The sequence below is a fragment of the Tachysurus vachellii genome, chromosome 11 (genome assembly GCF_030014155.1).
Source record: "Tachysurus vachellii isolate PV-2020 chromosome 11, HZAU_Pvac_v1, whole genome shotgun sequence".
NCBI classification, from domain to species: Eukaryota; Metazoa; Chordata; class Actinopteri; order Siluriformes; family Bagridae; genus Tachysurus; species Tachysurus vachellii.
The window spans coordinates 7,350,409-7,367,500 of NC_083470.1; the positions used below are offsets into that span (position 1 = coordinate 7,350,409).

Consider the following 17,092-nt stretch of genomic DNA (forward strand, 5'->3'; position numbering starts at 1 on the left):
AGAAAATCAGAACCAGATTCAGAATCATCAGAAGTATGCAAGGAATTTATTTGTGTCATACGCTTCCAGGTCACAGAGACAACACACAGACAATAAAAATAAGATAAGAGAGAAAAAAAAACATATGTAAATGCAAATAGACCAAAAAAAAAAAAATTACAAATAGATTGAAAAATGAATAAATTGTACTGTATGTACATTTGTGCTATAGATGAGAGAATAGAATAGAATGGAAGGAATAGAATAGGATGAGATGCTGGTATGTACTAGGAAGGAGGTGGTAACAAATAAATATACGATTATTGCACACTGTTATTACATAATGGGGGAACATTTAACTGTTCATGAGGTAGAACTGTTCTTGTGCTGGTTGTGCTGGTCTTTGGGGCTCTGTATCACCGGCCAAATGGTAAAAGTTTCAAAGGCGGATGACTTGGATGTGAGGGATCCAGTGTAATTTTCTGAGCTATTTTCGTCACTCAGTACATATACAGTATTTGAAGGGTGGGCAGTGGAACAACACTAGTCCTTTCAGCAGTCTGAACCGTTCCGTTGCTGATTTTGAAAAGACTCGATTTATTTTCCAGTACCGGCATATTTTTAAGTGTCCTGTTACACAGCAGCAGTTGAGCAACCGTTTGATTTTTAGTTCTACGTTAAAAAACATTTCATGCTTTATTAACTTTACTTCCACTGTAGTTACACTTGTGGAATATGACAAAACATAGATCTTGTTATGTTATGAATAGTTTCTTCGTCATTTTTCCTTCCTCCTTGAAAATAATAAGAACAAGGATACCACTTGATTACTTGATGTGTTACCAAGATAACACACGTCCTCTATTTAATGTTGTGGTATGTCCACGAGACAAACTAGTTCCTGTCATGTTATAATTCTATACACAATAGTTTCCTCATCTCTTTTCCTCCCTCCCTTAAATACAATAAGAAAAAGAATGCAGCGTGACATGTTACTAAGTCCTCGAGCCTAACTTGAAGTTGTAGCTTTGCATCTGACTTCCAAAAACTATGATACTGAAGACTCCTTAAAAATCTCACAGAAAATGACAATGTTCTTTATGACACAAGGTTTTAATCCATTCAGTTGGAGTTCCCATATTAATCCATGTGTACATCCATCTTTTTGTTATTTAATATATTGTATTTCAGTAGACTATATAGTGTCTATTGTCATTTTTATTTGAAGCATATAATGTTGAAGTATATAATGTTGAAGTATGATGGATTTAACACCTTATTTCGTACACGCAAAATATCTACCATATATAATTATAATGAATTTTACAGTGATACTGATAACTGCAGAATGGAGTACTCAGGGTGCTGCAACACCACCTAGTGGAACACAGTGCCAGTACTCTTTTATTTATTCTACTATTTATGCAATGATAAATGATTTCATCACTTAAGGGGTTTAAAGTGTGATTTATTTAAATTAAAGCTGTAAAAGGGCTACAAATTCAGCACCACAACATATGGACTATTGTTTTACACATGTAATGTTCAAATACAAGATTATTTAAAAGCAATATACTGGTATTCTTAGGTCAGAAGAACATTACATAAAGAATAATTTAAGGATCAGCCTTTCATTTTTTATTGCTGCTTGAGAGACAAACCTTTGTTTAAAGAAAAGACGTACATCTGAACAACCTGGTCCCAGTTATGAGCAGAGCTAAAAACCTGGGCCAAAAAATGGTCATTGCATGTAATAAAATGTACTCAAAGTCATTGCACGGCAGTATTGCAAATCACAGTTTTAACAAGGCATCTTTTCATAGATTGATTATCTCTGTTGCAGAGTCAGTTTGTACTAGTGGGTGTAATAAACAAACACTGAAAAAACAGTTGTAGTTGACATGAATCTCAGCCTTATACATTATCTATAATACGATTAGGAGATGATGGTGGAACAATAAAAAAGGGTTAGAGTTAGACAAATAGACAGATGTTACTCGTATGTGCATACACATGTGGTCATGTCCAATTCTGAAGCAGAACACTTTTCGTCCACTTCTAGTCCTCCATTACAGCTGCTGCTTTCCACATGGTACACTTCCATTGGGTTCAGACTTTCCTCATTCTTGTAACCATGTGCTAGTTCCATCACAGTTAATAATTCAGTTAATAAAAAATAATACAGTTAATAAAAAATAATAATATTATTTTTGAATAATATGCTCTAAAAGACATTTTTGAATAATGTATATTCCCTGTGTTTCGGGAATAACTCCATTTGGCTACATGGGGCATTGGTGGCTCACCTGTTTAAGGCTCTGGGTTGTTGATCGGAGGATCGGGGTTCAAGGCCCAGCACTGCCAAGCTGCCACTGTTGGACCCTTGAGCAAGGCCCTCAACCCTCCCTGCTCCAGGGGTGCTGTATCATAGGCCCTGTATCAAGGCCCTGCACTCTGACCCCAACCTCCTCAGCTGGGTTATGTGAAGAAAAGAATTCCACTGTGATGTAATACACATGTGACGATAATAAAGGCTTCAATGCCCCGTTCTATTTCTAATCTATTTAAAATACATTTCCCTACAGAAAACATAGCTAACATATTCTTAAAGGTAAGAATTGTCTTAAATTCATGGGCAGTGTGTTTTCTTGCTATCCCAGTTCACAGACAATAAAAGCTCAGTTCTTTGGTTTCTGTCAATAATTATGTGGTGTAACTGGTTTACCAGGTAAACCATTGAACGTGATGCCACTCAAAAGCCAGAACACCTATTTTTTTATTTTTTTTATTTATTTTTTTACATATTTACATGTAATCTTTTAAATTCTTTTTTTAATAAACACCTCATGTGGACACATGTGGACAATATAAAGGCAATAAATGTAGCTGGACTTAAAGTTTAATGACGAAATGCATTTTTAAAAAAAGAAAACAATAACAAAGTGCCCTTTCGCCCTTTCAGTGCCCAGAACATTTCACACTAACCTTTTAAAGTGCCCTTCATAGTGTTTTATAGACTATAGACTATGTATACAGTATGATATATATATATATATATATATATATATAGCCATTGCCGAAGCGTCTTTTCCTATCCACTTGTTTTTTGGCCTACATTTTCATGCTGAAACATAGCATGCAGTTATTTTAAATGATGTCATAACACTACAACATTAATTCATATTTTTCCATGATGTTTTCAGCTTTCCCTGCTTTTTAAAGCATAGCCGCAATAATAAAGTACTCAAATTATTTTTCTCTGTAACGTTTCAATGATAAAATCACATTCCACTGTCGTTAAGTTTAAAGTAACTTCAACCCAATACATAAATCCATTGAAAAAATGAGTACGCGTATATTCAATCTTGTAAATACATAATAGTTCGGAGTGCATGGAAATCTGGAAAATGTAGAGTTAGTATAGTAGGTTAGTGATACTCTATATTGTTTAGATTTTTTAATACATAGTTTTACTTGGCATAGGCCCGTGCTGGCTCTTACTCTTGTGCTGGAACAGTGATAATGGATCTAAGTGTGCATGTGTGTGGCCGCATGTGGTATGTGTAGTCATCACAAGGCTTATTTAAGTGCTACTATGGAAAGCCAGCAGTAATGTAGCTCTTCTATGTTGTCAGTGCTCTAATTAAATGCAATTCCAGTCTGTTTGCATGGATGTTGTAAGTGTAGCCATCAAAGGGTTTCCCCATGCAAAACCGGCTACAGCATGCTATTTCCTCATTACTATGACTCTAATTAGAGTGCGTGTGTTGATGTCAGACCTCCTGTGTGTTTCCTCCTTGGCAGTGAAGAACAGCATCATGCACAGTGGAAAACTGGCTTAGAGATTTTATATAACAGAACTTGCACACACATAGAGAATTTCTTTATTGATTTTGTCACTGACAAAGAAGAAATTCCCCCTTTCCGAGCGGTCAACAACACATCCTAAGTGAGAGAGAGTGAAAGAGAGAGAGAGAGAGAGAGAGAGAGAGAGAGAGAGAGAGAGATGTAGAGGTGTCTGCAAAGTGGTATTAGTGTTTCTTTAATAGTCAGCATGTTTAGAGCACTTAGCGCTTTTACATACTTTCTTACTTTCCCAATTCACCCTCCCCAAAATAAATAAATAAATAAATAAACAAATAGCCACCCATTAAAAAAGTAAGCAAAAATTCAAACACACAGTAGATAACATTAATTTGACATTAGAGATATTTTGAGCATACATTTGGTTGATTTGAATTTTAGCAAACATTAAAAGTGCGACTTGAAAAAACCCCCAAAAAAACTGGGCCAAAAATAATCCAAATTAAATAGTTTGTGTGTATGATTCCACATGTGATCTTCTTCATGTAATGGAATTATAATTACAATAATTTAAAATAATTTATGTAATTGTGACTGGTATTAGGGTGTGAAATACTATTATTAAAAAATAATAATTGACACAAGATTCAGTGAGAATCTCTGCTTTTATATAATATTTTTTGCCAATTTTCTTGGATACCTGTTTTCTACTGTATGTCTTAACTAAAATGTCATCTCTAAAGTGAGTAAAAATAGAACAGAATCTTAATATGAATCTTAACGTAACCTTTACTCAACACAGAAAATTAAAGCATCTTGCTCTCAGCTTGCATTCCTTGCTTTCTTGCTCTCGACCTGCATTCATATGATAACAGGTTTGTCCCTTGTGGGTGCAGGTTTTCATTCCAACCAAACAGAAACTACACGTGAGTTTACACATCAGCTGATTAAGCAGGTAGAACTGGGTGCTGCTCCTGATTTACTGGACAAACCTGTATCCACTCTGGCCTTTGTGGATAACCTGCAACACACATGTTGAATAAAAACACTTTATTTATTTTCTTTGCTGAACACAAAACAGCAAACATCTGTAGGGCAATAAATAAAATCTTAATCTTTCTTTTTTCAGTTTATTAACCCTTTTTGTGGACCTCTGACCAGGACAAAACAAACAAAAAAAAATCTTTTCCCCCTCTGAGTTCCTACTGTATGAGTTCACAAATCCACAAGCTGTGTAAATTATCGACAGTAAACAAATGATCTTTCTTAAATTTACATGAATTATTTTGGTATGCATACAAAAATTTGCTATGGATATCTGAGCAGATATACATGTTAAATCAAAAACAGAGATATGGAAGCAGAAAATCAGTCTAATAAATTGGTGTGGAGGAAATGCAATCATTTGACTATTTGCATTTACTTGGCTTTGGCCTGTGCAGGTCTATATTTTCTAAAAGAGTGATAATGGATCTAATACTGTATGTGTGTGTTAGTGTGTATGCTTGTGATGTGTATATTCATCAAAAAAATGTAGCATTGCAAAATTGCCAGTGCTCTAATTAATCCCAGAGCACCTCATTAATTTCCTTATGACTATGACTAATTAAGCCAAGTGTGTTTTGATGTCTGACCTCCTGTGTGTTTTTTCCTTGGTAGTGAAGAACAGCATCATGCATAGTGGAAAAAAGAACTGGCTTAGAACTTGCCCTACTACAAACGGTCAATAACTCATCCTGAGAGAGAGTGAGAGAGAGAGAGAGAGAGAGAGAGAGAGAGAGAGTGAGAGAGTGTGTGTGAGAGTGAGAGAGAGAGTGTATGTGTGTGAAAGAGAGAGAGAGAGTGTGTGTGTGTGTGAGAGAGAGAGAGAGAGAGAGAGAGAGAGAGAGTGAGAGAGTGTGTGTGTGAGAGTGAGAGAGAGAGTGTATGTGTGTGAAAGAGAGAGAGAGTGTGTGTGTGTGTGTGTGTGAGAGAGAGAGAGAGAGAGAGAGAGAGAGAGAGAGAGAGAGAGAGAGAGCAAGAGAGTGTGAACTTAGCACTCAACAGAGAGAGAGATAAGAACTTAGTATGCTTTCACGAACTTTAGCGTAATCCCACCAGGGGTCTGAATTGTTTGTACTTGTGTAAGTGCACATTCTATGCATAGATTATTTAGGATGCAGATATGTATATACACATGTGTAGTAGCCCCAGTTGGTGGGAATGTGTATTTGATTGTTTAAACTCATTCTGAATATCTCCCATGATTGGAACAGCTCTGTCTCTCCCATCTTGTTTTCAGTCAAGTCAATCAATTTTGTCTAGACTTTAAAACGTCTACCCGATTTTATACATTGATGAACTGCCCAATTAGTTATGTCTGGCTCATTTGTGCTCAGACTGATCCTGTTAAACCACGTGTTGCTCAATTTTTTTTTCAAAAAACTCAATTCAGTGTTTCTTATAGCTGAAAAGGGTTGCTATGCCACTTGCTTGTATCTCACACAAAGACATTCAGTGTCTGTGTTTTAATTCCAGCATCTCCAAAGATCCTATGGATGGTAAGACTGTAACTTATTGTGCATTAAATAATATTTATAATAGGCTAATATCAATTCTTTTATTCACTATTATACAGTGTTATTTCTGGTGTACTAATTTGATTGGACATAAAACATAAAATTACAATTCAAGCTAAATTTAATTTGTTGTTTTTTTGTTTTTCTTTCTATTGTTGTATAAAAGCAATAAGACAAAAAACTAGAATGTACATTTCCTGAAGAAAATGTGAATGGTGCTTGCACGTGGCAAGTTCCCCTCATCGGGCTGAGTGTTTTGATATATGACATGTCCGTGTTGTGCTAACTTTTTGATTTCGCTTATTTTGGGGGGCGGGGCTACACATGACATCACGTGACTTCATCAAAATACACATGAGGAAGTTCCCCTCATTGTTGTGAGTGTTTTGATGTGACACAGTCCATGTCCATGTCCATGTTGTAAAAAGTTTTTTGATTTTGCATATTTTGGGGGCGGGGCTGCGGCACAACCAGAAGGCCAGTTGGTACACCAATTTGCTCAGAGTATCACCCTAAAGGAGCTGGCTGAGTTTGGTGTAGATAGTTCGAAAGCTTGCCGAGTTATAACCCTCCAAATTTATAATGGGAGTCTATGGGAAAAAAGGCCAATTTGAGACCCGGTACCGGACGTACCGTAACGGACCTACCTCTCCTTAATGAGCCGGTCGATTTAACACCTCATTCATGGGTCTAGGACAAAAGCTGCGGGACAAGTTATGCGCCAAAGTTTTGTCCGGCACAATAGTAATAATGTTGCTTTGCGAGCACCATTAATAACTTTATTCAATGCAATATTCAGTTCAACAGCACTATGGATAACACAATATTGTTTAAATAATCAGCTTGATATTCTCACATTGTGTAATGGTTTCACTGCCACTGTATCCAGGAAGTTCACTGGACTCAGATCGAGGATAATGGCTTTTGTATAGTGAGGTCAGGGCTCTGGTCTCATAACTTGATCAAGGCCCTTAACCCTCCCTGTTCCCGGGGCATTGCATCATAGCTGCCCCTGCGCTCGGACCCCAAACTCCTAAGTTATGATATGCAAAGAAAAGAATTCCACTGTGCTGGATTGTATATGTGGTGATAATAAAGACTTCTATTCCCCCATTTCATTCATTTAGACTAAAATCAATTTAACTTTACAATTTAAATATTCTTACATTACTTGTTTTACATTGCATATACAGATGCAAATGTGGTATTCAATTGTTGGTACTTTCAAGTGACAGAAGTTGTGCGTATTACTCACAGTGTTAATACAAACATAATATAAAACACATAGGATGTATAATGATGTTATCTTATATAAACATATATGCTGTAGTTGCTTTATATACTGTATAGACATTATATTGGAAGTGCTTGGAGTAATGTTCTTGTAAAAAGTATGCTAACTAAAATATCTGTGATAATGTAATTATACTGATACATTTAATATTAGAGGTCCTGTTGACTGCACAGAAGATGGTAAGTATAACAAGTTTTATTTATTTACTAGAGAGAGAGAGAGAGAGAGAGAGAGAGAGAGAGAGAGAGAGATTATTTTGACTATTGAGAATGTTTTGAACTTTTGATATTCTATGATATTCTATTCTTTCTTGAACATTCACACACAAACATTATTGTGCTCTGTTCCCTCCGGCTTGCAGCCCATAACCCATCTATTTACTGCAGAGGAAGCAACATTATGTTAAAATTATATCATGAAGTCTGTACTCCTTGTTGCATAACACAGATCAGATTGAAAGCTCTGAGATGGAAATAGATAGGCAGATCCCACAACCATATTTGGACCTGGCTTAATGTTCAGCAAACCCAAAGAATGCCCTATGCCTCCTTATGACCCATGGGATTATGCTAATTTCCTTCCAGAGTCTTCACTGCCCAGAAGCAATCCTAATCCCTTGTCAGCTCCAGAGATCAAGGCCACCAAGGAACATGTCAAGGAACAGCAGCTGGTTTCTTCTTCATTGGAAAAAAAGGTTTGAGGTCATTAATCTTTCATCACTTACAGAGGTTTGAATATTCAAGTCCAGATATTTACTTTCTCTCATTCCTTCAGCACATTTAAAAGTCAGAAGGACCAGGCTATTCCTAAAAACTGGTGCTGCAAAATGTAAATAATCTGATTCATATTGGAGAAGGAGATGTAGTATTCAATATTCAATAGCACAATTGGACTCTATGAATATCTCATAATGTCCTCTGGGCTTGTTAATGTGCATTTATTCTTCCAGACCTTTGTCAGCGAGAGCATATTCAGCAAATCTGCCAACACCACCAGAAGCTCACAGAGAATAACCTTTTACAGAAATGCCAAGCTCACAAGATTCACAAAAATGGCTATATGAACAAAGATGGACTGGAAATCTTGGCTTCATCTTAAACCCATGAAAGAGCTCCAACAGTTTCTTGGGTTTGCCAACTTCTATTGAAAATTCATGAGATGGATTTAGCTCAGCAGCACTCACCTCAATACTAAAAGAAAAGATGCAATGCTTCAGTGAAATGAAATGAAGCAGAACACGAACAAACTTTGGGATGGTAACCATATCTCTGCCTCATCACGCCACCTATCACTGATTAGTTCTGACATGTTGTATTCCTTATTAAAGGCATCAGCAGTTATTAATGTTTTATAGAGTTCACACTGTTTATGAGTGTGTGTGTGAGATCACCTTGTTCTTTATACATCTCTGGAAAATACAGAAAATACAGTGTGGCGAAGCAGCGGAAAATCACAAGGCAAGGAATCTGTGTAACCTGCAACACACATGTTGAGTAAAAACACTTTATTTTTTTTTGCTGAACACAAAACAGCAATCAATCTGTAGGGCAAATAAAAAAAAAAAAACATGTTCAAAAGCATATAAAAAATTAAAACAATAAGTTTTGTAGTCCATCATGCTGCTGAGAAATGTAGTTAGGGCAAGGGAAGCCGTCTTAGTACTTAGTACTCAGTCTTAGTACTGACGCAAGATATTGCGTCTGAATATTAAAACGCAACCCTTAAGATATATACACTGACTGAAGAGGTTTTTAAGGACTGTAGATCTCATATGTGCTTTGCAGGTGGATAAGGTGTGCATGGCTTCAAGATCTCTCTCCAGATTTGGCATGCTCTCTTGTGACCATAAACAATCGCGGTCTGAGTACAGATTGTTGTGATAGGACATGCCTACTTAACTAGACAAACTCCAGATAGTATTGTAGAAGAAATCCTTGGCACTTATGTGACAACTACAAGGGCTTGTGTTGTCTGGACTATGTTTTAATATATATTTATATTTGATGTTCAGCTTTTTAAATGAAATAATTTGTATAAATATTATGAACAAATAAGGGTAAATGTGAAGAGGAGTTTCCCTGAACATGTAATAAGATGCTCTAAAATGGTAAGGATGAATAAATGTGGGAAAAGTCTCTATGATGAAAACACTGATAGACTTCAATAAATTTACGATACTTCATTTTATAGCTTTTGGAAATTTACTAAAGCTTATGTCACTAGCTAGATGTCAATACTTAAAGATTGTTGGGTTTGTACCTGGTTATAATCCACTATGGGTTTGTAGATATCAGTGCCAGGGATCTGACCGAGCGGAGAATACTTTGATCTGAAACAGACAGAATGAATTATGTTAACATGAAGGTTTGGTTTAAGGTGTAACTAAAGTGTAGATTGTTTGGAACCTTCACACTCACAGCTGTGTCCTGAATATGACAGTGAGCATGGAGAAAGCGATGGACGCAGCCAACCCCAGATCAGGATTTAACAGCACAGTGAAGATGAGTGTCATCACCCAAACAAGCTGCAGATGGACAACACGGTAAATAAACTGGTAGAAGTACAGGACACCATGCACTCTTGCACTTTCTAAGAACTATTGCTATAATCATAAATCCTTTCCTGCACTCATCTACGGACAATGATCCCTCAGAAGACGCTACTTCAACATATTTAGCTATTCACATCTGTGCACTGAAGAGGACAAGCTCCATTTTAAACCCATCTCATCTTTGAGCATCTCAAAGTTTCTTCCGGATGCAAATCAAGAGGACAGATTATATGTTTGTTGTGAAAAGAAATTAACTGAATGTAAATGAATGCCATTTCTCTCTCATCCTCTCACCATGTCCACTCTGTCTCTCTCTTCCAGAGTCTTGGAATTTCACCAAACTGCCTCATCATGCCATGCAGGTTCACATAGATGACAGCAGATAATACTGCCCACACACACACACACACACACACATACACACATAAACCCACACACAAACCTTTATCACACTTGCAGCAACAGAACAATTAACTGCCAGTCTATGTTTTGTGATATTTCAAGATGTAAGATTTTACATACATATACAACCAGCCAGTAAACACACACACAGACAAACACACACTCTCACACACTAAAATAGCAGCTAAAATAGCACTTAAAACTTAAATGAAGTGCGTGTGCATGCATGTGTGTGTGCCTGTGTGTGTATATATATATATATATATATATATATATATATATATATATATATATATATATATATATATATATATATATATTTACATTAAAAGTAAAATGCAAATATTCAGTGTAGCATATTGGTTTGATTGAGAGTGTTATGCCACTTGATTTAGTTAATAATAACTATACAGTATTATCGCCTACTGTAGGTCTTTCCCCTGGTGTTGATCTGCACATACAGTGAGGAGCTGGTAGTTAATCACTGGAAAATCCTTCCAACCAAAATGCACAGTTTCAAAGCTAACAGTTCCAACAGCAGAGGGAAACTATTAATAATGAAATAATTTAATTGTAGACATTAAATGCCATGAAACACAAGTCAATTCGCTTATACAGGTCCTGTATTTATGAGTCTTTGCTGCTGATTTTGTATCCAAATTTGAGAACAAACATTTGGCTGAGGCAGACGGTGATCCCCTAATACATGATAGATATCATTCCTGTTTTAGAGAATGCAGGCAGTTCTGGAGCCCTCAGACTTACACAAAAGAAGAGACAGGCAAGGATGAATTATTTGGAGCAATAGAGAGAGAGAGCAAAATATAGTCTCACCTTGATGGTAACTGGCCTACAACTTGAATATTGTACTTGAAATCATAATTCCGTGACAACACACACACACACACACACACACACACACACACACACACACACACACACACACACACACACACACACACACAGAGTTCAAGATTAAGAAACTGGTATTACCTATTTATTTAATTTCTATGCAGTATGTAACAGCAGGAAGTTTTTTTTAGCACATAATAATAAATGTTTGTGTATGTGTGGTTTTTAAAAGATCTGTTTAGTGGTTTCTTTTTGTTTAGTGGTGACTTATTTAAATAAAATTAAGCTGCCAAACCTCCATACACAACACAACACAACAGTGGGAATTGATGTCACCCTGTGGTCATGTAGGTAATTACAGCTAAATGCAAAAAATTACAGATAGATTATGTTGTCAAATTTTACAGCTCCTTAATAACTGCGGATAGCCTCCCTGAAAATCAGAAAGACCTAAATGTTCTTAATGACATAATTAATTTATTGTGCAATGTAGTCACTTAACCTGTTTCTCTGTTTTGTTGTGTATTGCTCTAAATAACTTTTACGATGCGTACATTTTTTAAATTGTGCATAATTCCCTCCCTAAACAAATCCTTCATTTGTTATAGGTCAGAAGTAATTGATGGTAATTACAGGCTGCAAGCAACTGTGAGGCAATTGCACTCATTTACGTGTCTCCATGGTGGTCCAACGGCTGAATTTGATGTGCTCCTGCTGTGAGCAGGGTTTTACAGTATTCCCCAGCAGAGAACCAAACCCAGCCACTGAGGGGTTAAATCTCAGTGCCATTCCCATTTCTGGGCAAAATTTTGTAGTTGTGTCAGGAAGGGCACACAGTGTAAAAACCTGTGCCAAACTTAAATAAGCAAATTGGATGTTCTGCTGGGGTGTGGAAGCCTAGTGGTTAAGGTGTTGGACTACTGATTGGAAGGTTGTGAGTTTGAATCCCAGGGTCCACCAAGCTGCCACTACTGGGCCCCTGAGCAAGGCCCAAAACCCTCATTTGCTTAGTTGTATAAAATCGGTTAAAAATGTAGGTTTCTCTGGATAATGGAGTAAATGCTGTAGCAACCCTGAACGGGGTGCAGCCGAAGGTCAATGATAACTTGTGTTAAATTATACTTGGGCTATACTGAATAATGTGTTGTCTAAGGCACAGTGACTTCTTGACATTATGCCCAGATTTAGAGAAATCAATGTTGTGAAACCAGATAATATCTGTTCACTTACCTATAAACCAAGAGATTAACAACCTTTGAATTCCTGGTTGATTTCCAGAGAGAATTAGCTAAAAGGATGGAGATACCCCCAAAATGTAATCAGAGCAACTGACTGTACTCATTTTGCTCTAAGGACACCTAGTCAGAATTGAGCTGTTTCCATCAATAAAAAGCAATTTAATTCTGTATATGAATAAGACATTTTCATTTTTGTTCCCTAACCCACAAAACACATAAGAGAGATGCTACAATGACGCATACTCTCTATTGTCTGGAAGCGTCAGGTGGGAGACCATGATATAAGCCAGAAAAGATCTGCCAGATTGTGATTACACATGCTGTTCTGCAACAACATGGCACACAGAATGGGCTCCCCCTCCTCATCTCCCCTGCCCAGCAAGTCTGTTTTTAGCTTACTCAATTCAAATCAATTTTATTTGACGTTGTCTCAAAGCAGACAATGCATTTACATTTATCCCTATTTATCTCTATTGAGCAAGCCATAGCAAACTATGGCAAGAAAAAACTCCCTTAGATGGTATGAGGAAGAAACTGTGAGAAGAAGAGAAGCCATTCTCATTCTCTTAGCGGTGACACTAAACTGTGCTGTCTTAAGATTAATGTTTCTCTCTAACTGCTTTGAATGATCACTACATGATGCCCACACTTATTCCTGGAACATCTCCAAAAGCGTTTTCTCTAGAGTGAGTAATGTAGCAGCCATGACAGCAGGGGAATACACGACAAAACAAAACTCTTCACATGACAATGAGAACACCTGGCCCATAGACCGAGGTAAGACTCAAGTGGAATCATTTTCCTTCCTCAAGCCTCACCTCAGATTAATTTACAAGGGATTCACTCCTCAATCCTCATAGGTAAGTAGAATTTAGTGTTACAGTCTTTCAAACTTTCATAATCGTAATGAGGACACAATGTTTAATAAAGGGGGCATTTGGATAATCATGTCTGAAATACAAAAGTAACATGCAAAATAAGGGGGAAAAACACATCCTGCTGCCATAACATCTAATTAATTTTTTTTTCAGGCTGAAGCAGTTGAAGATTCATGTCATGGTGTATTTGACAACTACTACTGCTAAATAAATTTGACCCTAGATACAGTAAGACAGTCAGCAAATCTTTTACCAAAAATTTTCTCATTTATTCTCCATTATAAATACTTTTAAAAACCCCACTACAATCAAATAACACAATAAATCTAAAAGTCTAAGTAACCAAAATTGCTTTTATTGCCTTTTGAAATGTGGATACACCAATATATCCTAAAGTAATCATCTTCAAACCTTTAGAGTTTACAGACATCAACAACTGCATCAAGGATCGGTTTTGAGTCCCTTCTTGTTTGCTATGGTGATGGACAGGTTGACAGATGGAATCTCCACGGACTCGATGAAACTCAATGATGTTTGTGGATGACATTGTGATCTGTAGTTAGAGTAGCGAGCAGGTGGAGGAACACCTGGAAAGATGTAGGTCTGCTCTGGAAAGAGGAGGAATGAAAGTCAGTCATAGTAAGACAGAATACAGGTGTATGCACGAGAGGGAGGGAAGTAGGACAGTGAGGTTACAGGGCACTGAGCTCAAGAAGGTAGAAGAGACGTTTAAGTATTTGGGGTCAACCGTCCAATGTGATGGGGAGTGTGGAAAAGAGGTGAAGAGGTGAGTACAGGGAAAGGTGTACAAGACAGTAGTGAGAGCAGCTCTGCTGTATGGGTTATAAACTGTAGCAGTGAGGAAAAGACATAAGGCAGAGATGGAGGTAGCAGAGATGAGGATGTTGAGGTTCACTATAGGAGTGACAAGGATGTACAGGATTAGGAACGAGCACATTAGAGGGGCTGTTTTGGTTACAAGGTCAGAGAGGCTAGATTGAGATGTTTGGACATGTACAGAGGAGGGGGATTGTTATATTGGTCAAAGGATATCAGTATATTGGTAAGAGGTCAAGAGGAGATATATGGATGTGTTAAAAGAGGACATGAAGTTAATTGGTGCAAACGTAGAGGATGCTGAGGATAGAGTTAAGTGGGAACTGATAATTCGCTGTGACCCTAAGAAGAAGAAGAAGAAGAAGAAGAAGAAGAAGAAGAAGAAGAAGAAGAAGAAGAAGAAGAAGAAAAAGACCAACAACTGCCCTTACAATAAGTCAGATTTTCCTCAGTCTGGAGGAAAGGTGTTAAAATTCTCAAATTCTACTGAAGCCACACATAGTATTTAGGAATAAAAACATTCTGGACTCTGCACTATTGACTAATGACTATAAATTTATTCTTAGCTCATTGACTCCTTAATTGTGTCAAGTAATGTGTGGATATCTAGAAATTTTTATCAACATTATGTTCATCCATGACTTTCCACTGGATGTGGTATCCCACTCTCCATTTCTCATTCTATTCCATTTCTGCTTCAATTATGTTGCCCTGTTAGAAATTTTGTCCTGTCAGTAAAATTTAACTAGTGACTGTGTCTGTCTAAAAAGATTAAAGATTTTTTCTTTAAGTTACTTCAAACCGTTCACAGCACATATACAACATCCTCAATCATTTACAGAATATTTGAGCACCAGAAAGAAAATAAACCCCAACAATGGATGTGAAATTAACCCAGGTCCTGTGTTCCTGTGGTGTTTATGGGCTTACATCTTTCTTATTCAGTCTCCTTTGTCAATGTATATCTTTTCCTATCTGGTATTAAAAAGGACAAAACAGATGTACACTTGTCTCACATACACACAAAAGTCAGACTAAATACATGTCCAAAAATGTGGTATCTGTATCTGACTGATAACAACAAACAAACAAACAAACAAACAAACAAACAAACAAACAAAGTAGCACACACAAGACAGGAAATACAGAACAAGAGGCTTAGTAATGTCACAAACACACACAAATGTATAAAAAAGTGCATAAATCAGAAACTAATCTGAAAACAGGTGTGATGGGTGTGACAGGGATGTAGCCTGGGGCAGGAGCAGGGCCTGGGACATGACCTGAGACATAAGTCTTATAATAATAATAATAATAATAATAATAATAATAATAATAATAATAATAATAATAATAATAATAATAATAAGTAGTAGTAGTAACAACATACACACACACACTTAGATATGGGGCCACATTTTGTGTTTCAAATCTGTAATGCTCCACTGGATTCATGGTAAATAATCAACTTTTTTACCATTCATTAAATCTGTGAAAGTGTCCAACATGACTGCTAATGGTGTATACCTGATGCGTCACTAGAATGTGCTAGAAAATATTAACCCAATGATCAGATCTAAGTGGCGGTCATGTCTTTGCATTCACCTGGCATGACTATTCCTGAATAGCCGTAAAACCAAACAGGGCACATTACAGTTAGCACTAGCAATATGTTCACATTGATGTCATTTGTCCACTCCATTATGCAGAGCAACTTACATTTATCTCTTATACAGCTGAGCAAGTAAGGGCCTTGTTTAGGGACCCAGGAGTGTCAGCTTGGTGGCCCTGGGATTTGAACTCCCTAAGTAAACGGAATGTCATTAGGGTGCTGTATTAATACTGTATTATGCATGGGTACAAAGATCCAGCTGTATCCTCAATTTCAGCTGATAATTTACTTGAATTCACTTTCACTCTTTTTTTTAAATGATAGAATATATAGTATTTCAGCATTATAGTGCTAGAGTGCCTTTTTAATTTTAAGTGAAGGATTTACTACTTCTCTTTTTTCAGCAGAAGGGGTACCGATGGTGCTGCAACACCCCCTAGTGGAATCCAGTGGCAATACTATTTACTTACTGCTCTTATTATTTAACGTTGTGGAAATGGAAGCTTGTGTCTCCATATAATCACTTGCTGATGTTATATAATATATCATGGTGTTACTATCAGCTATAGCATTTTGTCATTTATAAATGAGACATATGTAAAGACATATACAAGAAAAATTAACAAAATTGTGTTTGTTTTTTTAGATTCATCACATATTTCTCACCACATTCAAAATGCTTCCTTTGTGACATGGATTCTGGTTCAAAAATGTGTGGCCAGCTTAGGCTGTGGAAAAAGAGGAAATAACAAAAGTTACTCCTAAGTGCATAATTGTGCTGTCATGTGTGATTTGGGGGAATAGTGTGTATGGTCATCACTAGGATTAGTAAAGTGCTACCATAGAAAAACAGCAGCAATGTATCATTTTCATATTGGCAGTGCACTAATTAATCACAGTCCGTGTGTGTGTGTGTGTGTGTGTGTGTGTGTGTGTGTGTGTGTTGATGTTTTACCTCCTGTATGCTTTGTTCTTGGTAGTGAAGAACAGCATCATGTACAGTCGTAAAGAGAATCGCTTTAGTGACCTTGTCATTGAAGAAATCCCCCTTCTCTAAACTGTCAGTAACACATCCTGAGAGAGAGAG

The 17,092-nt window shown here is 36.9% G+C and overlaps 1 protein-coding gene and 1 pseudogene across 3 annotated transcripts in view; both read right to left on the bottom strand.

Annotated features, from left to right (window-relative positions):
* Nucleotides 1-8,529: 8,529 nt before the first annotated feature.
* On the bottom strand, nt 8,530-12,235 carry LOC132853722 (solute carrier family 26 member 6-like; annotated as a pseudogene).
* A 1,654-nt stretch (nt 12,236-13,889) lies between these two features.
* LOC132853790 (solute carrier family 26 member 6-like) overlaps nt 13,890-17,092 on the bottom strand; it is a 12,840-nt gene continuing 9,637 nt past the window's right edge. Inside the window, exons 18-20 of one of the 3 annotated variants that reach the window (XM_060881750.1) lie at nt 16,961-17,079; nt 16,672-16,733; nt 13,890-14,159 (exon numbers count right to left, since the gene is read on the bottom strand). In XM_060881750.1, coding sequence (XP_060737733.1) covers nt 16,710-16,733; nt 16,961-17,079 — 143 coding nt within the window. In that variant the 3' untranslated portion in view covers nt 13,890-14,159; nt 16,672-16,709. Of the gene's footprint in view, nt 14,165-14,928; nt 15,465-16,671; nt 16,734-16,960; nt 17,080-17,092 lie in introns of those variants that run through there. The other 2 variants (XM_060881749.1, XM_060881751.1) reach the window with 2 other exon arrangements.